This window comes from Oryzias melastigma, linkage group LG2, assembly GCF_002922805.2.
Source record: "Oryzias melastigma strain HK-1 linkage group LG2, ASM292280v2, whole genome shotgun sequence".
Classification (NCBI taxonomy): domain Eukaryota; kingdom Metazoa; phylum Chordata; class Actinopteri; order Beloniformes; family Adrianichthyidae; genus Oryzias; species Oryzias melastigma.
This window is the reverse complement of record NC_050513.1, coordinates 10,503,987-10,527,323: the sequence shown is the minus strand read 5'-3', so window position 1 is coordinate 10,527,323 and position 23,337 is coordinate 10,503,987. Positions and strand designations below refer to the sequence as shown.

The 23,337-nt window shown below is 39.7% G+C and overlaps 1 protein-coding gene across 6 annotated transcripts in view; it reads right to left on the bottom strand.

Moving 5' to 3' along the window:
* Positions 1-23,337, bottom strand: part of kcnh7 (potassium channel, voltage gated eag related subfamily H, member 7) — a 102,804-nt gene that overhangs the window by 39,341 nt on the left and 40,126 nt on the right. For 4 of the 6 annotated variants that reach the window (XR_004949276.1, XM_036215745.1, XM_024294344.2 and 1 more), the window contains exons 4-7: positions 9,412-9,891; positions 8,941-8,961; positions 5,532-5,555; positions 4,712-4,926 (exon numbers count right to left, since the gene is read on the bottom strand). Coding sequence is in view for 5 of the 6 variants with exons in the window: in XM_036215745.1 (XP_036071638.1) it covers positions 4,712-4,926; positions 5,532-5,555; positions 8,941-8,961; positions 9,412-9,891 (740 nt within the window). In the remaining variant the exon portion in view is untranslated. The remainder of the gene's footprint in view (positions 1-4,711; positions 4,927-5,531; positions 5,556-8,940; positions 8,962-9,411; positions 9,892-23,337) is intronic. The other 2 variants (XM_024294346.2, XM_024294347.2) reach the window with 2 other exon arrangements.

Below are 23,337 nucleotides of genomic sequence, written 5' to 3'. Positions count from 1 at the left end.
AGTCTGCAAATTGAGCGCCAATAACGCATAGTTTTACACCACGAAGGGGGGATTTTTCTATTTAGTTGTGTGAAAATGTTAAATTTCGGTGTTTGAGCTGGTACAGAGACCAAAATGTCAACCTATGTTCAGCGTCCGAGGCAACGCAACCACTCACAATGAAAAATCTATTGAAGTGTGTTTCACGATTCAAAACTGTAGCATTCATGAGTAGCTATACACATTTGTGCGACCGTGTGCAGCTCTACATACAAAACGCACATCTATTTCACACATGCAAGCTAAACCAGGTGGAACTTTGACCCATCAGGGACTCTGAATAGATTAGTGACATATGGATGGCTTTTGATCCACAGAATTCATCCTGAAGGAGATAATAATAAGGGTATTCTATGACACCATCCATCCATCAATCTTCCTCCGCTTCATCCGGGACCGGGTCGCGGGGGCAGCAGTCTAAGCAAAGATGCCCAGACTTCCCTCTCCCCGGCCACTTCCTCCAGCTCTTCTGGGGGCAAGCCGAGAAACATCGTCTCTCCAGCGTGTCCTGGGTCTTCCCCGGGGCCTCCGCCCAGTGGGACATGCCCGGAACACCTCACCAGGGAGGCGTCCAGGAGGCATCCGGATCAGATGCCCGAACCACCTCAACTGGCTTCTCTCAATGTGGTGGAGAAGCGGCTCTACTCCGAGCTCTCTCCGGGTGACCGAGCTTCTCACCATATCTCTAAGGGAGCGTCCAGCCACTCTCCGGAGAAAACTCATTTCAGCCGCTTGTAGTCGGGATCTCGTTCTTTCGGTCACGACCCAAAGCTCATGACCATAGGTGAGTACAGGAACGAAGATCGACCGGTAAATTGAGAGCTTTGCTTTCTGGCTCAGCTCTCTTTTCACCACAACGGACCGGTACAGCGACCGTATATTTGCGGACGCCGCTCCAATCCGTCTGTCGATCTCACGCTCCGATCTTCCCTCACTTGTGAACAAGACCCCAAGATATTTAAACTCCTCCACCTGAGGAAGGAGCACTCCCCCCACCGAGAGAGGGCAAACTACCTGTCTCCGGTTGAGAACCATGGCCTTCTATGATTCTATGACACCAAGTGTTTTATATATTGGAATAGAGCTGTGAACATTTCACACAATAGCCTCTTCCAGTTCAGTGGTGGACATGCGCTAGTAAACTGTAGAAAAACACAGAGGAAGTAGTCCCTCCCTGCTTGTGCAGTGTGAACACCACCATGCACCTGGTCAAATCCCTGGTGTGTACGTAGATTCAAAGGTATATACATATTACACTTTATCCTTCCAACTTGTTAATTCTGTTTTTGGTTTGGTTAGCGTGGATCGTGAGCGTTTTGCATTCAGTTGTCAAGAATCTACTGGCTTGTGACACTTTTCAGTGGACTTAGAAGTTATGGAACACAGGTTGAATGCTACTGGCATTGAATCCAGAAAACTCCGTCCTGGTGATGTGATTTGCAATGAACGTTTCACTCGGGATTCTTTGCTTAATATGTTAGCCTTTAGTAGCTATAATGCTAGCAGCATTTTACAACTCTCAGACGCGGGTCCCTTTCAGACCTGCAAACCCAGTGTACATTACATAACCAAACTGTCAATCATAAAATCCTAGCCCCGCCCCCTTTTTGGCATTTTTCAAATCTGTGCTGAGAATGACGGCAGCCTCCCACTACCCTGTTTGGTTACCCTTTAAGCAAAATGAAAAAAAAAGTCTCCTAAAGTTCAAAGTTGTGTTTCTGACTCACTAAAAAAATCGTTTTTACTTCACTTTTCTGGCAAAGGAACATTAAAGTCCCATACCATTATGGCCCCACTACTGTACCTTCCTATGGCTGTGTCCTTGAGTTTTGATGGATTTTAAAAGAGACTATTATTCTCTCACATTTACACATTTCATGCCAGTTTTTTATGGTTCTTGAGTGATAAATCAACCAAAGTGAACATCATTTCTTTAATAGCGACCATCAATAATGCAAGAGTTGATTCAGCTTTAGTTTCTTGATGGCAGTAAAAACTGTAACCTTGATGGTTGGACTCGGCTAGCCCCAGAGGAGATGGATTTACGCGCTAACGGGTTCTCTGGCCTGTCATCCACACTGAAAGGCTTCTCTGCTGCCAAACTGACTTCTCTGCTCTGGGAGGGTCACTCCGCTCCGTCTTAGCCTCAGGCTGAGTGCAGACAGAGGTCAATGTCTTTGTCCTCTATCCATTTCACTGAGAATGAACTAAACTGAGACCTAATCTTAGGGGGGCGGCTCTGACCCACCTCTGGGGATACAGTGCCCCGTCTACTTGATGCGTCGTCTCAAGTCTGACCTCTACTCACGACTGTAACTTTAGAAATCTGGCCGGAGCTCTGGATGCTGTCTGGCAGCTGTAAGAGTATCCCCGTTGATCCAGCGCGAGGGATGGAAACGTCTACCGTTCTTACACTTTAGACCCTGCGAGGCGCAATTAATCGCCCCGAGGCTCTCAGAGGACAGATGGGCGCTTTGGATGCAATCTGCTGACCTAATCGACTCCTCAATCTGCTCAATTCTGATTTTTGATGTGAGCGAATTATAGAATATGTATTTCCAATGTTTATTAATTACAACCTTACATGATATAAAGATTTTATAAATGCAATCGGATTTATAATTAGACACTCGAAGCAAGAAAGAAACATTTCAAGCTCATTTACTGGCCACCAACAGGTCGTGTCTGTTTACACGATTGATTAAAACCACATTATTTAAACCTGAACAGTGCTGTAATCCTCTGGGGATGGCGTGCTTTTAGTATGAAAGGTTCCAGATGCTGCAGTTCCACTAAGCAAAGAGGCAAAATAAAGTGAGGAAGCGGGCAGTGGGGTCATTAATCATTAAAGAAAGACACTGAAAGAGGAGCTCGCAAAGCTCCTCCTCACTGAGAAAGTGTCTGTCTGGTGCTAAAGGGGCGAGTTTCTTGTGGAGGGTAAAAAAAAACCCTTTTGCTTTAGGTGAGGAAGAGAGATTGGGGATAAAGAGTATAAACTATCAGCCTTAAAGCAGCAGGAACAGTTTATCCCTCCAAAAGCAAGAGTTACACGTCGGTAACACCAGGAGGAAACGGTTCAATAATCTGTTTTTTATTGGTTTGTTTCCCGCTCTACCTGCCTGATCTACTGATTATGTATTTTCAGTACTGATAGCTGTAAATAAATGGTAAATGGCGTATACTCGTATAGCACTTTCTACCCTCCTTCGAGGGCCCAAAGCGCCTCACAGTCACAGACCCATTCACACACACACATTCACACACTATTGGTGGCTCCGCTGCCGAACACTGGCGCCAACCTCCCACCAGAGGCAATTCGGGGTTCAGTGTCTTGCCCACTGACACGTCGACACATGGGTGGGCAAGGCGGAGTGGAACCAGCTCACTTCTGATCAGGAGTCAGAGTGATAGTTAATAAACATTTTATTTCCTGTGTTTTATTATATCATAATATATTATTAGACTTAATTTTAAAAAAATGTATATTTCTGAAATTAATCTACAACATTTAAAGAAAAAAAGTAGAGATTTTTTTTTTCCGATTCTTCAATTTAATTCAATTTTAAGTTTACACATATATACACATTTGTTTAGAAATACATTAAAAATCTACTATTTAATCTGAATATATTTATGTTAATCTGATACAGTTCACTTATTGTAAAATGCATAAGTAAAATAATGAGATTCTCTAAAGCAGAATTTCTAACAAAAATGTTCATATCATTAACATTGTAAACGGTTCTGTTTCTCCTGGAGGGCGTTTCAGTTTGGCCACTAGGAGGCGATCGCGCTATAGAACTACACTTTATTCAAGAAGAAGACAACAGAATGAGGCAAAAATCGAAGTTTTAGACCACAAACAGATACTTTAAAAATATATATCCTTAAAAGACTTTGGAAAATTAATGCCTTTAAGTAAATCATTTAGTCAGCAATGTATTTTTTTGGTCGATCGAGCGTTAGCATTAGCCGTCCTATGGGGAATTCTATTGAACGTTAGCATCAAGCTAGCGGACTTTAGCTTTATGTGCTGAATCGATTTATATTTTTTGTGAATCAATTTTTGATCTATTAAGCTTAAATAGATTCAAATCGATTAATCATTTTTTCAAATGATTTTGAGCATCGTTCCCTTCTTCATTTTCAAAGAAACGTTCCACATACAACTTTTCTTGTGCTGCAAGAACATATGTCTTGAAACAATCGACTTTATTTATTTATTTATTTTTTACTTACAATGTTTTCATGTTTCTTTTTTTTTTACATTAATGTGACGTGGGAGTTGGTGACTCAGCCCCTCCCACATGTTGGATATAGGTACAGAAGGTAGGGAAGTCCTTAGATAAACAGATTTATAGATGGAAGCATAATTTTAAAATAATATAATTTAAATTACATTTTAAAAATGTTTATACTTTTTGTCCAAATCCAGGTTTTCCAGAAATCCTGTCTTATTTGCTGCTGATTACCTGGATCATGTGTTTAGCCAACAAGGAGCTTCAATGACAGGTTTGGTTGGAAAACATGTTTAAGGGAATAATTCATAGAATATGTCTATTTTTGGATTTATCTAGAAGAGGTTTTGCTGCTTATTCATAAACTTCTGGAAGAAACTAGAATTAAGCAACAATTTGCTCCCAGAACTCTGACAGCACTGCAGTTATCTCACCTGGGTAACTTTATCCGTGACGTTGTGCGTCCGGTCTTTGACTTTCGGCGCGATGATGGTCTTCTCAGAGGACGGAGGGGAGGGGCACTTCTTGTCGTTGTTGACCTCAGAGAAGTTGAGTGTGATGAGCGGGATCTTGTTGATGGTGCTGTACTTGTTGAGGTTGGAGTCGGACGTGGAGCCGAGCAGGCTGGACTTGATGTGGCTGAGCGGCCCTAAAACAGAGAGCGACGCCGTCCGTGAACAAACGCGGTCTTCTGCTGCTGTTACTGCTGCCTGGACGGGGGGCTGAACTGTGTGTGGTGACCATGGAGGGGGTACTAACTTCTGAAGTGAACCACAGCACTGATGACACAAACTACACCGTTTCTCCTCACAGAAGAAACTGTCGGGTGTATGGTCGAGGAATGCATCATCTCTGGATCTGATCGGCTGAATTTATTAAACACTCCCTCATTAGACTAACAATGTCCCTCACAGTGTAACACAAACTGCCTCGGAGATTTGAACTCTCTTGTGAAAGCATTCAACACTGCAACAATACGCGACAGTGACACACACACGGTGACATGTGGTCCAATGAGAGTGATAAAAAGTGAAGGAGAATTGCTGATTCAGCTGAGGGAAGCGGCGCAGGAAGGCTACGCTGTTTTTTTCCAGCCTTTTCTCCAGGAACGGGAGCGGTGATTGAGAGTCAAGGACAGGGAAACGGACAGCTGAGGATGAGCGATTGCATGCAGAGCTTCAAATACATGCCACAGTCAGGATACATCACAGCAGTCATAAAGAATAACTTAAAGGAAAAAAGCTGAAGCCATACCCCCAGCCATCCAGGAACGTGATACTAGCAAACCAGAGGAGAGAAGAAACAGGAGGTAAAGGGGAAAGCGGGATTATGGAAGGTTGGCAGGACTGTGGGTTCATGGGTTTCAACAAAATCAACATTATGGCATTAGTAGTTGATTTACAGTAGCAGCTCATAGTAAGTCTTTGCAGAACGGAAAAGGACATTCAGTGATGTGAGATTCCAGAACCAATCGGAGTCAGGCAAGAATCCCGACATTCATAGTAAAAAAATAAGAAAAATAAATAATGGAGCTCAAAATTAGATTTTGTGAAAATAGTCATTGGTCCTAGCCTATTTAAGTCTAAAATAACATAAATACAACCTCAGATTAAGTGTTTTATGATACATTTAAAAATGTTCCCAAAAACCATGAATTTTACCGCTTTTTTTTGTAGTGCCATATTTTCTGCAATAAACGGCCTATTTTTGAACTTATATAAGGCACACACAACTATAGGATGCGTTACGCGAGACAAGAGTACATCCATCAGTCAGAAACTCTAGAACTTGTTCATAACAGGCTAGCCACATTAAAAACGTTAGCCATGTTAGCGCATTCACAATATCTATAACTCCCAACCTTGTTTGAAATGTTTTCAGAAAAACAGCCTAATATGACTAAAACAAACATTACTGACTATGCTAACTTCCAACCTTGTTATTAATACGTAAAATGCAAAAAGAGTCCAACAACGCTACACGCTGGCTATGCTAGACGCGTTAGCATCTTGATAATACCAACAACTCCCAAACTTGTTTGTAACGTTTTAAAAAAAAACAGACTGATACCGCTGAAACAAACATTACTGTGACTACACTAACTTCCAACCTGGCTAGTAACACATATAATACAAAAAAAAGCTACATGCTAGTCATGCTAAAACATTAGCATATTCACAATGCCTGTAACTCTACCTTGTTCACAACATGTGAAAACCAGACTGATGCCGCTTAAACAAATGACTACACTAGCTCCCAACCTTGTTAGTAACACACAAAAAAAAAAAACACTGCTACACACTTGCCACCATTAAGCGTTAGCATGCTAACTGTAAAAAAAATGACTTAAAGAAACGCTACTGTGTCTACTCTAACTTCGAAACTTGCTAGTAAGACGTAAAAAAGCTAAACCTAGTTAGCTGGGTTAATGGACTCACAATAACAGGCAACAAAACATTTTGGCAAAGTGTTGTGTTCCTACAAATCGCTTCATCATCATTGAGCGCAGCCAGAATTTATCGCTCTGGATTTTTTTGAAAAAAATTAAGGGTTTTAAGTGTGCTCTATAGCACGGAAAATGCGCTAATTGTTCCTATTACGTCTGGTAACTTCAGTAAATACATATGTACATTATTTCAGTTCACGGATGACAAACTTAGTGACTTTATGCAGATGTCTCGGTGTTACTAACCCCAAATCCTCTCCACACCACCACTATGGTGACGATAGGCGTAAGGCTTTTGGTTTTGAATGCTGCACATTAGCAAAAGATGTATCTTTTCAGTCAACTGACTGTAGGCCAGTGTCAGACTTCAAAAACTGTATTCAGGTTCTTGTTAAGAGAGAAAAACGACATTTGGTGTGTTCCAAATTGTGCCATTTGAAATGGTAACATAGTAACAGAAGTCTGTAGAATCTGAGATGTAGCTCCTCTTAGCATATAACATTGGAGTGAATTTGACAGGTTCTGTTAGCCGTTTTGAAAACTGTGGAAGTAAATAAATCATTTTTTTAAAATTACCTCCTAGGACAGGTTTAAAGTTGGTCAGACGCCTGAGATGAACGTTGCCCCTGATTTTCAAATCTGATCCAAACTAAGAAAAACAAAACAACAAAAAAAAATAAATAAATAAATAAATAAAAATTTTGGGAATCAGATATTTTCTTCTCACATGACTGAATGTCCTGCAGAATCCATGCTGCGCAACGTAAAAGAGGAAAAGTGCAGTTTACAGACATAGAAAAAGTCAGGTTTCAGTTGATGGTTTTAAGTCACATGACAAGAGCGCCAAGAGCGGTATAGCTAACTTTCAATGCTATTGAATCAGCACAGCTACATTCAGGGACCATGCAAGCTGAGGAAACAATGATTTGTTACGTAAAAAACAAAAAAACAACATAATCCGAAAGCAGTTAAGTCTCGTTTTCAACAATTTCACAGGCTACTTTTTCATTAGACTACTAACACCTCTTTTTATGTCACAAGTTTCTTTTTTTGGGACCCAAAACCGGAAAATAGACACATTTTATATTTCTTATATTTCTTTATGGAAGCTGGTTTTTGTAAATGCAGAAGTCTTGTGCTGCGTTTACATTGCGCTCGGAAATGTGCATTTAAACGACCAATAAACAATCTATGTAAACGCACATAAATGCAAGTTTCGAGGTTTCTGATTTGAAAAACTCCAGTGTTCATGCATTTTTAAGTCTGTTTTTTCATATAAAACCCAATGCGATTGTGCCAGCGCTAAAAAATTAACTTTGACCAATCAGGGGCTCAGATTTGGTAGTACCTTACGGTTAGCGTCCTTTCGCAGCAGAGCTTGCTAAGCTGTCCACCAGGCGGCTTGCTAGCATAGCAAGTTGATTGCTCCAGATCTATGGGCTCTGTGATAGGCTGGCGTGTGTCCCGCCTCCCCCCCCAACAGTAACCGGGATAGTCTCCGGCAACCTTTACATTGACATAACATTGGAACTTGACGCCTCTGCTGCACGGATCAAGTCCGGTGCGAATGCAGCACCATCCTTTGTCCGGTACTGGGTCCAGTACCAGTCCGTGTCCAGTACCAGGTCTGGTACTGATGTATTGCGTCTAGTACCAGTACCAAAAAAGGCAGTCCGGTACCAAGTTAGGGTACCAGTGTGGTCCCCGTCCGGTACCTGTTTGCAGCCCGGAGGTTGGAACAGCCAGCACGAAAAAAATAACAAGTTGGGGGACACCCAAAACGTAAATTCTTGACTCGGATTGGTCCTTAACCACATGTGGCGAATGAGAATGTGTTGAATATCTCGACTTTTGTAAATTGGCGGTACAACCTAAAATGTAAAATCACTGTGAGTTATATTTAGGATTTTGAGATCCAGAGGTTAAATGAAAGCTTCATGGGAAACTTTAATGACTTCCTTCAATGACAGCCAGCAGGAGTGAGATATAAAGTGTTGCTGCATGCAGGCGCGTGCACAGCTCAGCGTCTTCTAAACCGGGCCTTCCCGAGGCAGCTCATGCACACCGAGATCCATTCACTGAGTGCTGCAATGGTCCTTTGGGTCTTTGGCCTAATATCTTCCAAACATGAACCTCACGTGGGGAACTCATGCAACAAGCAGGGTTTGTGCACTGTATCTATCAGGCTCTTAAACTTAAAATGCAGCCATTGGTTACCTTTGATATTGCGACCATTGTCTGGGATGGCAGCCCCCCCGGCGAGAAGAGAAGAAGAGAAAAGGGGATGTAGGTAAGAGAAGAAATCTGGCTCTCTTTGATAAATCGGTGCTGGCGTTAAGAGTCGCCACCACTTCACCATGAACAATTCATTACAGAGAAGGAGATGTATTACCATGTCAGCATCTCACGGCTATCTGAATGGAAATGAGGGTTTAGGGGGAGGGGCAAAGCCGACTGGGAAGAGTACTTCTACCCTCAGCCTAACGAGGACAGGAACGCTAATGAGGGATTTAAGACTCCAGGGAAGATCAATTACACTCAGTTGGACTGGTGTTTAAATAACCTAGCAAAACATGGGCAAATGCTACCAGTAAAGAAAGAAAGCTAACAGAAAATATTCACACATGTAGGGTTTTTGTGTACAGACAACAATGACATAAATGTGGGAGTCTCAGAGTACAAGCCTACCTTCACTGGCGTGTCTGTCCCTGAACACCGCCTTGGATTTGGACCCAAACCCTTCAATGTCGTGTACGGACGAGGCCCTACGAATACTGCAGACGCTCTCTCTGGAGGCGGTCGGCGTGAGGCCGGGTATTGACGGAGCCCTTATGAGTGTGGCCTCCTGGCTCTTGTGTTGGGTCTCGGCAGTTGGCTTTTCCAGGTACAACCGATCCCAGGCTCCTTTGGGCGAGGAGTGGTCTAGAGGTCCGGACACGGGTGTGGAACAGTGGCTGGGGCCGATGAGGGCGCGGGTGTCGTTGGCGTACGTGGGACTGCAGCTCTCGCGGGTGGCGGGCAGCTGGTAGTCCCGGGTGGCCGCCGAGCCGTCGCTGTGGTGCGGCGAGTCCACCATGACCGCGTCCGGGTCCTCCTGAGGTAAGGACTGCTTGCTGATTCCCAGGAGGGGTAAGGCCGAGAAGCGAAAGCGGAAGAATTTCTTCTTTCCTGAAAAAAAGAGAAGAATATTTATGTAAGATCCCAAACACCAGTAGAGCCACTGTTGACTGGACCTGGTAGTGAGTAAAGATTTCTACATTTGAGCGAGTTCAGTAATATTCTGCGGCACTGAGGTAGAGCAGTTGACCAATAATTGGCAGAGGAAAAGTTTGGCCACCCAGGTTTAGAGCCGCCAGATTTGCGTGGCTTCTGCCTAACAGTTTGTCTTGATGTCTTGTATGTGTTGTCCACCAGTTTCCCTTGGAGTCAAGTATGATTGAGGTATAGTAGTATGCTTGGGCAAGACAGTAAACCCACCAACTCCCATATGGCCCGACTGGTGGACATCATGAATTGGACTATGCCCAACTTTATTTACAATTGTATATAAAAAAAAAAGCTCAATGTTTTTTCAGTTCAATTAAGAAGAGTCCTGAATTCAAGGGTTCATTATTAATGGAAGATATGCACCATGAAGGGGTTACGAAAGTAGAAAAGGGCTATCCAATGCTATGGTCATAAATACGCCTACCACTGCTCGATGGGGATGCATCAGCGGAATCTTCAAGGTAAGCTGCCGCTGCCTGAATTATTTGAAAAATTGTTGGCGTGTTCATGAATAGTGAGGATGTCGTCAATAAAAATTGGAACCCGGATCGTTGGCCAGCAGCAGCTCTCAATGGACGATGTGTAAAAGTCTTTGGATGGTGGCAATTTTTATATATAAGTACTGGCAGCCGTCCGGGTAGGCCAGAGGGTGTGTAAAAAGCGAGAAATTCTGCATCTCTGGAAAGCTTTATGTTCTGCTTCGTATTATCACGTCCTATCAGTGGCAATTTGTCAATACACAGGTCTTGGAGTTGCCGTGGTGTTACCAACACTAATACCCATGGTGGCCGGGATCGCCAGATTGACCTCTGGTCATAACTATGTCAACAGCCCGCCCTGCCCCCGGACAATTTCTAACAATTGGACGGTGGCAGTAGGACGACAGCACAGGGGCAATCTGAAATTGGACAATCAGACAATTTTGAGGACCTTAGAGACCCTCAATTATTACTGCTGCTGCTTTATTGCCACTGGACTGCCACCACACAATCTCCAAATGTGCCCAGGTGGCCACTGACCAATTAAAAAAAAAAGTCTTTCTTAAATTCTCCACTGCTGCCAATTGCGGTGTGTAAAAATGTGAGTGCCGCCTCCCAATTACAAATGCTGCCACATGGCCACCTGCTGAATTAGCTGAAAAACTTGCATTTAAGTTGCCACGCGATAGCCTTTTGGGGTATGTGACCGTAGACTAAGTAGACAACTTTTGCCAGTTCACATAACTATGAGAGCTAGAAAGACTTAGACTACAAATGGGATGACCGCCATGTTTTACTGTTTTGCTCTAGAGTGTGCAATACATTTCAAATAATTGGCCTGTGAGCCACATCCCACCCAGAAGTAACTCCTAAAGAGTCCCAGAGCACAATCACCTAAAACACTAATGCCAAGTTTGAATTTTGGAAAATTGTTTATTAAGTCAACTCACAGAGAAGAAAGAGACAACACCCTTTATGACCCTTCAAAATTAAAGCGACAGTATTATGTTTATCATGCTGGGGCTTTGCCAATTTCTGCCCGTCAGAAATTGGGAGCATGCAACAACTCGACTAAGCCTCTGAGCAAATCATTTGTACAAAAGAAAAAAAAAAAATCGTACTTTGAAAATAATTGAATGTTCAATATTTCCATTATAACATAAATATTCAAGTATATTGTTCTTTTACTTTCCTAAACATAATTCTCTGGATTCAATTTTCATTAGAGAATCCCCTTATAAAGTAATTGTTTAAAAAAAAATCTAGAAAATGTTACAGATGTGACTAATATTCTAAAAAATGTCTTGATTGTTTGCAAAAATTGTTGGCTGCATCGTATAATCATAAAGGTACCAGCAGATAAAAATTTAAGGGGTGACGGAAATTTTCTGCAAATATTGTTTTAGCTTTTTCAAATCTGTATCCCTGATTTTTTTTAGCCAGTGTTGATTTAAAAAACGGCTCCAAAAACAAATAAGTGACTGTGAGTCTGTTTTATTAGTACTGCATTATCAGTTTTTGAACCCTAGTTTGTTTGTTTTTTTAATCTGGCACAACTAAGTGTGTCAATGAATATCTGTATTAAAGTGCTTCCTCAGTATGAGGTACATCATAGAAAAATTGTGCCGACTATCAGGAAAAAGACCCTAGCAGTGATGTGTAGTCAAAGGTACCCTTACAGACCCATTCAAATCATCTATTGGTAACGCGTTCCTATAATTTTGACTCGAGTTATTAGTCGAAATCTAAAAGTGTGACGTGTTCTAGGACTTAGTTTCTGCAGAGTGGCAGTAGCTCATTAGGAATTCACCTCTGAGTGGTGGGTGGGATCGTTGGTGCAGAGCAACCCCGCCCCTCTCCCCGTTGCCGAGAGCTTGGTGCAGGGAGCCCAGCTTTAGAAATATTTTCTATGTCAAACAACATTTTTTGTCATAACTCCTGATTCATGATTTAAATAAAGAAATACTGGTAACACTTCCTTTCACAGTACAGCACTTCACTGAAGATTAATGCGGTAACTATGAGGTACTTACATTGCATCTACGATGTACCAACTGGGAATTTGTTTGGTACTTGCGTATTTACGTGGCACTCTCGTTGTTCCTCTGAGCTACTTACATAGTACCTACTGAGTTGGTACCGTACTGTTTGAGTTAGTATTTAGGTCCTACTTTTGTGGTTCCTTGTGTTACGTACTAAGAAGAGAGTAGGTACACAGAAAGTAACTTCTGAGTGCCTTGAATTCATGTGGCAAGTTCATGTATGTTTCATGGTACTTACCTACTCTCTTCTTACTTATGCACTTACTAAAAAACTCAAAAGTATCAGATAAATACCAACCACCAAGAGAGACATTAACACACCAAGTAAGTACTTCGTAAAACCTTTGTTTTATGGTACTTAACCTTTGTAAGTAGCACAAAGGAACAACATAAGTGCCACATAAATACCTACATAAGTACTAGGGCTGTTTGGGGAAGATTGATTTGGCGATATATCACGATATTTTGTCCAGCAATACTTGTATTGATTTAAAATACTGACAAAACGATATATTTAATTATGAGCGTCCTTCAGCGTCTGACTTTAGTTTTCCATTTAAACCCCCGACCACTAGTTGGCAGCACTGCACACACAGTCATACTCTTAAAAAAAGGAGAAAAATTCTTCTGGTACAGTATTGCAATATACATCGCGATATGTATCATATCTTGGAGACATGTGGATATCTATTGTGTGGCCATACTCTTGCCAATACACACCCCTAGTAAGTACCATGTAAATACCCAGTAGGTGCTTTGTAGATACAAAGCAAGTACCTTGTAGGTACAGATACCATATGAAAACCCAGTAAGTACCGCAATGTAAAAGAAAGCGTTAGTGAAATACTATTTTAATCTTAAAATCTTTTCTATATATCCTCCGTTATGATTAAAAACACAATTTTCATTGGAGTGGAGCCTATATCCTCACATTTACTTTAGGTAAGAATAACCTTTCCTGGCACGGATGAGCCTCAAAGGATCTCCAGATACATCCCAAAATAGTTTATAGCTTTCTTGATTAAAACTCAGAACGCCCCGACTGCATAAAACGGAGCCAAAGCCGCTTTTTAATGAGACAGAGTCGTCCAATCGCCGTCTTTGACCTTCTGCTGTCTTTTTACGCCGTAGTAACAAAACTTCCTGAAGAACTTCAGCACGGCTTCTGATATCTGTTAAAGCGGCTGATGGCGGTGGAAAGGCTGCCAATACAGCGACCCGTCAGATCAAAACAAATGTCTCTGCCGCCTTGGGCAGCGTTTCACTTTCCTTCAATTATTCACACAGGATGACTTCTGTTAAAATGTGGTGATAATATGGAGCAGATTTTAATGAGTGACACTCAAGGAGAAAAACTGAGAATTCTAACAGAAATGGCATTATACTTGTGTTTTTAGAAAACTATGCAATAAAAAAGCCAAAAAACAGCTTCTAATATGAGACTAAATGTCCATTACTCTTATTTAAAGAGTTTAAGACACCTGCCTCAATTATTGAGTGAATTAACGCCAAATTTAAAACAATTTTTCAAGGATAAAAACACTAATCAGTAAAATGGTCTTTATTATTTTTAAACACTAAAGACACACAGAGGCAAACTCCTTTTCCTCTTCTTCAGATCAAACCGCACCGTGTCGATTACAGGCTGGATTTGTTCAGACACAATAGGTGGCAAATTGGAAAATTAATTTCAAATTTGACGCCCAGCAGGAATCTATCCCCATTCCTGATTGTTACTTAGGCGACTTACAGAGACAAAAAAAAGAAATGGGTCTTAAAATGTAGTCTGGCTAACCGCTGATGGAACAACGTGAAGCATTTATGTTTAATTTAACAAACTAAAGGAAGACAAAAAGAGATACATTCTTTTGTCTTTTTTTCTTTATTGTAAATAAGTATACATTCCAATTGATGCCAATACTGCAATGAAGTCTTGTAAAATTGTGTTATGTTGCAAAGAAAAGCAAGATCTGATGTCATAGAAACAAATCAAATACATTTGAGGCCATGTCTAATGAAAATTATGTAGTAAAAGTGGCCGTTTGAAGAGCCACTCCAAAGAAAATCCTGTTTTTGGTGTTTTTAACAAGTTCTTCCAGCATTTTTCTGATGGTAGAGGACATATACAGCTTTGGAAGTACTTGGTCTTATGCGATTGTGTTCAATAAAAACATATTTTGGTGGGATTATTTTAGTCAGGCAGTGCTTTTCTATGTTAACATAAAAAAAAAAAACACATGCGTCGATTTCGTACAGAAATTGAGGTACTCCCAAAGGGTTCACGCACTTTCTCTTGTTTATAAAGAAAATTAAACTTAAAATTGGGTTCTTGAGTATTTCTTTAATGGTATGAATCAGGAGTAGTTGAAGAAGTGATGCTACAGTTTTAAGACCACTAGCTCCTTGCTCTGCTCCATTCTAATTCTAATAGATCCATGTACATCTTGGTTCTAATCTAAACTGGTATATCTGGATCAAAACTGTACGGTTAGATAGCTCCATTACTGCTCACCATTTCTGTACCACCGATAATATAAGCTTGGAATTGTGAGGAGCTATAAGCTAGAGAGCATGTCCAAAGTATGGCCACAGATTTTTGTTCACAAAACCAACATGTGGCCCCGAGCACTTTCTAAGAACTGTGTGAACGATTTCTTGGAATGATGGGATGATGGCAAATGAGGGCAGGCTTCCTCTGATGTCTATAACTCTTACTCATACAGATTTTTTTTGTATTACTGTGAAAGAAAAAAAATATTCAATTGGTTTTTAGTAATTTATTCTTGCCATTTTTTTTTGTTTAAATAGCTTTTTCATAAAAAGTAACTATTTAATCTGTGGTCCAGCGTGTTGTTGTTGAGCCTCGACTGCAGCATGTTTCATTATTGTAAGTAGTCTACACAGTGATATAAAGCATTTGGGCTATGTGACCGGAACTTATTTTGTTTTTTGTTTAGTTTTTTTGTTTAGTTTTTTATGTTTGTGTGTCGCCATCTTTGTTTTCTTGGAGAAATACTGCAAACAAAGTCTTTAGAGTTCTGCTTGTTCACACAATCTACACTTCTGGGTTAACACTGGATACATTTAAACATTTCAGACAATAAAATGAAGAAAACATTTTCTCTCTGGCCTGTTTTTGTTCAAAAGTTAAATATTGTCATAAATTGTACCTATTAAAAAGTTGCGATTAATTGTGATTAATCGCAAACCCAATTAACCCGATTAATCTAAATTATTGTTTTAATTGAGTGACAGAATTAATTTAAAAATAAACGTTCTAAATGTACAGTTTGCTTGTGCCATTTAATTTTGGGAATATTCATAGATAAATGGTCAGTTAATAGTGTTACAAAAAAAAAATTATTGCGATTAATGTATTATTATTTTTTCCCCATTTATTAGCTAGTACAATTTTTTCAGCTATTACTTGTAATTTTTATTGTTGATTTTATGTTTTAGATGTTGCAAACCTTACCCAGGAAGTACAGTTGAAACCAACTACCACATTTATGGATATGTTCAGTAATGTATACTGTCCCCGTTCAAATAAATATTAAATAAATACATTCAGGACATGCAAACTGTAGCTTTGACTTTCCATTGACCAATCACACACGAGAATTCACTTGAATTACAACAGAGCATCATAATGCATTAAAGATATGAATTGTTTTAAAGGATAAACTGTTATCTGACTTGCACAGACCTTTATTTTAGGCAGTGGTGGCGTCGGTCTAATCATGAAGAATAATACGAGAATTTAAATTAGAGGCTGTTAACTCAGGCCCATCATTTCCTGGTGAATAAATCAACAAGAGACAGAGTCTGGGAACGGCGGCGTTATTAGTTTTCCTTGAGAGCGGGTGAGTAATAGATGGACTGGGAGCACAGGTAAACACTCCTGAAGGTAAACTGCTGCTGGACCGAACACATCAACCACCAAAGTGGTTTAATCTTCATTTAACATCAGCAAAAACAACCAAAAAAAAGTTTCTACAAATGAAGATTTATACCCTTTCCCTCAAAGCTGATTCATGCTCACATTACAGAAGGACGCTTCGGTCCCCAACAGGGGAAAAAAGGAGAGCCCGATTATTATTCAATGCAAATATTGGTGGTAGCATAGCAACAAGGGCCACTGTGTGTCCACGACGACCGGGACTGCTGAAGAGTTTCTGCAGGGGAAAAAAACAAAAAAACTGAAGGGTGGAAGACAGATGCAAAACCCAGAGAGAGGCCGGTTCAGAACCGAGACTAGGAGAGCACGAAATAGGGAAAAAAAATAAATAAAAAAGAAGTACGACAGCTCCATTCACATTTCTCTACGAACACCGCAACCGTGGGTCTGAATCATGAGCTAATTAACAGATGTGTGATGTAGGGAGAACGATTATCCTCCAGGCACCTTCATTAAAGCCGGAGCCCTGAGTTTGTGAAAACGTTCATTATTTTGCTCCGGTGTCGTTTTTCAACTGTCGGCGGGATTAAACGATGAAACGCTGGGAAGCTGCAGTCTTAAATGAAGGAAAACTAAATAAAAATGTCCATCTTCTGCCGTGCAAAGGGCTTCGTTTTCCTCCAAAACTTAAAAAGGTCCAGAAAATCTGGACGGTCCTGGAGCCAATGGTGCACCCCAGAATGTCATTTAAATACAAATTTCCATATTTTACGCAAATACATTGCACCTAAAAGCCTTTTATTTATTTATTGTAATGACAATCTTGAGTGCCTTATATATGGATCAAATCTGGTTGGATTAGAAGCAGTTTTGAGAGATCCACAGGTCTTTTTCAAAATATCAGTCTTTTTTTTTCTTTTTTGAGTTGCAAACAAAGTTGGGTGTTATTGTGAATAAGCTAATGCAGCTAAAGTATAGCGGTGTCTGATTATGTTTAAAAACTTCAAAATTGCCTAAAAAACAACAAAAAACCCAAATTAGACAAAATAGCTAGCATGTAGCTTAAATATTAGCTAAACTCTAAATAAGCCTAAAAAACTGAAAAAATACTAAATTAGCCAAAATAGCTAGCATGTAGCTGAAATATTAACTAAACTCCAAATTAGCCTAAAAAACTGAAAAAATACTAAATTAGCCAAAATAGCTAGCATGTAGCTTAAATATTAACTAAACTCAAAATTAGCGTAAAAACTGAAAGACTCTAAATTAGCCAAAATAGCTAGCATGTAGCGGAAATATTAGCTAAACTCCAAAATAGCCTAAAAAAATCCTAAATGAGCCAAAATGCTAGCATGCAGCTGAAATATTAGCTAAACTCAAAAAATACTAAATTAGCCAAAATAGCTAGCATGGAGCTGATATATTAGCTATACTTCAAATTAGCCTAAAAAAAACTGAAAAAATACGAAATTAGCCAAATAGGCTAGCATGCAGCTGAAATATTAGCTAAACTCCAAATTAGCCTAAAAAACTCAAAAAATACTAAATGAGCCAAAATAGCTAGCATGTAGCTGAAATATTAGCTAAACTTCAAATTAGCCAAAAGAAATTAAAAAATACGAATTTAGCCAAATAGGCTAGCATGCAATGGAAATATTAGCTAAAAGCCAAATTAGTCAAAAAACTGAAAAAAATCCTGAATTAGCCAAAATAGCTAGCATGCAACTGAAATATTAGCTAAACTCCAAAATAGCCTAAAAAACGGAAAAAATACTAAATTAGCCAAAATAGATAGAATAATGGCATTATAACTTTAGACTTCACTGCACTCTGACTCCATATAATATAAAGTAGACTAATCGTCTCTTGAATTAGTTGTTGACTATTTTAATAGTCTATTAGTCGTCGATTAGTCGACTAATTGTGGCAGCCCTAGTTAGCATAGTCACAGTAACATTAGTTTTAGATGTATCAGACTGTTTTTACATATTGGGAGTTACAGGTGTCGTGAATATGCTAACGGCTAACGTGTCGCAGGTTCCAAACACATTCTAGAGTTACTGTGAATGCAGTTCATACAGTCTGACTCTTTTGTGTCCCTTAATGCACCTCATAGTTCACTACACAATATTTATGACATCAGTTTAAAAGTAAATTATAATCCGGTGCACCCTCTAGTGCAGAAAACACTGTATTCAAGTGATGAATAATGGTACAAAGTTTGATTTTACTGGTTTGAGTTGGTTCTGGTAAACTTGTCAGCGTCGTCTTCTTTCAATGACCTTTCGCTGTTTTTCAATTTTGTTTAAGAACCTAGAAAACGTGAAAACAGAAATGGTTGAACCACTTTCCTTGCTCTCCTTTGACAGAGCAGAAAACACCAGAGGTGGATTATCTCTTCACTGGCGTCACATGAAGCCGTTACTAAGAATAACCACAAGTTTCAGTGAACTGAAGCACATCTGCAGCCCCTTGCTCATCTGTGATGCCCTGATAAAATATATGGCATCTTTCATAATTAGCGGCTTCTGTCCATCTGGGAGGATCATGGTGCAATACTTTCAAGAATCACTGGAGGGAGGCCTGGATAAAAGGCAGAAACTTTGTGCTTAAACCATGTCATGACAGGAGTTGGCCGTAGGCTGAGGAAGACGTGAAGACTGCGTTGGGACCTAACCTTGTAAACATTTCAAGACTCAGATTCACAGGAATCGTGATGAACACTTGAATGCTTCACAGGGGAATGCTGGTGCTCTGTTAACTTCCTTAAAATAGAAAAATAGGAGCTTTTGTCCTTGACCAACTCAAAGTTTAGACTTTCCTTCATCATATCGTACACACACACACAGCTCCCTGTACAGTATATTCAACACCCACCCCTGGTCTTCACAACACATCCCATGAGACAGTGCTGTTGATAGAGCTCTCGTCCAATTACAGGCATCTAAAGGTGACCTCTTGTCCTCCGTGCCTCTGCTCTATATGTCACAGGCGGCAAATGGAGAGAGCTGGTGTCTTCAAAGAGGGAGGGGGCACCAAGATTGTGTTCAAGTGCACCTCTGAGGAACGACATTGTACACTTTCACACCGTCAAGCTCTATTCTGGTAGTTCATCAGGCTGTCCTGGCAGGCACTGAGCTATAATTGGGTCAGACCTTTACAATAAGACCAGAAAACACATCGGTGTCTGCTGGTGTTAGCGTGCTGGCCGAGCAGGAAATTCCTGCAGCTGTGGTCACGGGTGCAGACACACGTGAGAGCTGCAGGACATTCACGGTAAAGTTAAATTCTGAAACTGCAAACAGATCCAAGGTAGAGCTTTGGCACAGTGAAGAGTCACCACCAGGTGCTGCTTTGAAAGATACCCGTCCACACCCTTAAACAGTCAGTCTGCAACCTCCCAATCGTGACCAAAGAGCTATCGAAGGACACCAGGGACAACACTGTAAACCTGAATAAGACTGAGATGAACCTGAGATTAATTGTTGGATCAATTATTAGAAAATCAACAAGAAATACAAAATCCCTGACGATTTCCCTCCACGCAAGATTTCACCTGGTGGAGTGAAAGGAAACAGCACAGAACTACATAGAGGAACTGGTCGATGACCTGAAGAGAGCTGGAACCATCAAAGGTTGTTAAACCAAAAACTATCATGGCAAAAAGTCCTGCAGGGCTTCAAAGGTCCTCCTTGTTAGGCCAGCCCAGACCCATCTAGAGTTCTTCAAAGACCATCTGGATGATCCAGAGGAACATTGGGAGAATGTCAAGTGATCTGATAAGACCAAAATGGTGCATCCCAAGAACACCATGCTCACTTTGAAGCATGGAGGTGGAAACATCATGCTTTGGAACTGCTTTTTTTTTCTACATAGGGAACAGTAGGACTGATCTGGATTGAGGAAAGGATGAAAATGGCAATTTATGGTGACATTCTGGGAAAAAAAATATCTCCTTCCATCAGTAAGAGCATAGAGAATGACCCCAAACATTGTCCGGGCAGCGAAGGATTGTCTACATAAAAATTCTTTTAGGGTTCTGGAGCAGTCCAGCCAGTCTTTAGACCTGGATCCAATAGTGAATCTGTAGAGTTGAGAGTTTGTGTTACCCAGTAACAGACCCAACACATCACAAATCTTGAGAAGATCTGCATGGAGGAATGGACCAAAATAGCAAGCCAACGAGTCAAATTTTTGCCCCTTAAGTCAAACCAGTCTAACAATAACCTGTCAATCAAAAGGCCACGCCCCCATCTGACTGCAAGTTAGATCTCAAATGTTTATGACATCAAAATATAGTCCAAATGTGTTAAACGTAACTGCAGATTTTTAAAAATGAACCAAAAAAAAACAAGTTAGGAATAAGAAAAAAAAAGGTATCTTTTAGCATATTTTAACATTATAAGGCACCTTAATTTTTATTTTTATTTTTTAAACATGAGCCTGATAATCTGGGCCAATGGATTAATTCTGGTTATTGTTTCTAAAGTCAAAGCGATTTTGAGAAGTACACAGTGCTGCGTCAAAATATTTGGTTTCTTGTTATTATGATTAGCCAACGTGGCTAATGTGTAGCATGCCGGACTGTGCTATTTTTTTTTTATTTTTTTTTACTTTTTCCAACAAGGTTTATGAAGTTAGCATAGTCACAGTAATGTGTTTTTTTAGCGGTATCAGTTTTGTTTCTTACACGTTGCAAACAAGGTTTGGAGTTACAGGTATTTTGACTACGCTAACACTGCAAACTTGGCTAATGTGAAGCAGGGTCTGACTGTTTTTTTTATTGCGTTTTTCTAACAAGGTTTGAAGAGTTAGCATGGTCACAGTAATGTTTTATTTAGCTGTATCAGTTAATTTACATGGGAGTTATAGGTATTTTGACTACGCTATAGTGCTGCCACAAACGATTATTTTAATAGTCGACTAATCACTGATTATTTTTTCCGATTAGTCGACTAATCGGGTCATGCACAAACTGGATGTAAAACACACATCTTTACCATCAGTAGCTTTAAACTAACTAAAAACTAGATATATAGCATTACAGGTGATAATGCTAGTGTGAATGCTATAAGCTGAATTTGGCTGCTAAAGATGTTAGTGCTGATAGCTGGAGATGCTGATATTGATGGCTGAAATCCCTGAAGGTAATAGCTGATGGCAAGCTAAATAATAGTTATGCAAAATTAGCCTAAAAAAACTGAAAAAAGCCCAAGTTAGCCAAAACAGCTAGCATCCAGCTGAAATATTAGCTAAACTCTAAATTAGCCTAAAAAAACTGAAAAAAATCCTAAATTAGCCAAAATAGCTAGCATTTAGCTGAAATATTAGCTAAACTCTAAATTAGCCTAAAAATCTGAAAAAAAATCCTAAATTAGCCAAAATAGCTAGCATTTAGCTGAAATATTAGCTAAACTCTAAATTAGCCTAAAAAAACTGAAAAAATCCTAAATTAGTCAAAATAGCTAGCATGTCGCTAAAATATTAGCTAAACTCTAAATAAGCTTAAAAAACTGAAAAAAATCCTAAATTAGCCAAAATAGCTAGCATGTAGCTTAAATATTAGCTAAACTCTAAATTAGCATAAAAATCGGAAAAAACACTAAATTAGCCAAAATAGCTAGCATGTCGCTAAAATATTAGCTAAACTCCAAAATAGCCTTAAAAACCTTAATAAATGCCAAAATAGTCCAAAAAAGCTAGCATAATGCTATTATAACTACAACTCGAATCTATATAATATAAAGTAACGACTAATCGACTATTAAATTAGTTATCGACTATTTTAATAGTCGATTAGTCGTCGACTAATTGTGGCAGCCCTACTATGCTAACACGGCTAACACTGCAAACGTGGCTAACGTCTAGCGTTGCTGAATCTTTTTTTTATGCGTTTCTAACAGGGTTTAGAAAGTTAGCATAGTCGCAGTAATGTGTTTTTTTAGCTGCATCAGTTTTTTTACATGTTGCAAACAAGGTTGGGAGCTTCTGGTATTATTATGACGCTAACATGACTTAACGTGTAGCTTGTTACAAACAAACAAAGTTACTGTGAATGCAGTTAAAGTGACTGATGGACTTATTTTTGACCCTCGCTTAAACTATCAAATATATACCATTCATTGACAGTTCACCTTATAGTGCGGAAAATACGGTAGCTAAGGACTGGACTGATTTACACTGAAGTAAAAAAAAGAAAGTTCCTGTGTAAAAAGGCACTAAGACATTAACCTTCGTGTTTCTTTTTCTTTTGTTTTTGAAGCAGCCTTCAGAAGTAAGTAAAAGTTTTTTTTTCCTCTTTTGAACTACACAGGCTGTTGATCAAAACCACAGAATTTCACTCCAGCAGGGTTTTACATGCATTAGAAAAAGCTGTTTTTGGTTAGACAAACAATAAAATGAGGCGGTTCAGATCCCTGCCGCTGTCTTTCCTAATTGCCTAATGGTGTCATGATTGTTTTCTCGGTTTGCGGCTGACTTTGTGCCAGCAGGTGTGTCTGAAAGAAAATGTGGTGCATTCATGGGTTTGTAGATAGTAAAAAAATAAAAATACACACACAAAGTGACTGCAGCAGGGAAGAACAAGTCTACAATGAGGCAAATTAAAAAAACAAAAAAATCTACTTTTTGGATTCAATTCTGGCTAAATAGAAGGTAAATACTGCTACCCTGAGATAAAGTGAATTCAAGATGAATTTTTATTCAATACATGGCAACATAGAATGCAGACATTTTTTTATGGTTTTGATTTGCACATTTTTGTGTTGTGGATTCATATGATCTGCAGTCACATTTAAAAACTAATGAAGACTTTAGATGAAGCTCTACAACTGTCGTGAACTATCAGCAGGAAACTGGTAAACTAGCCGAGATAATTAGCCACTTGGGAATTATGAATGTTTTTCAAATATTTTTACAGTTTGTAAGT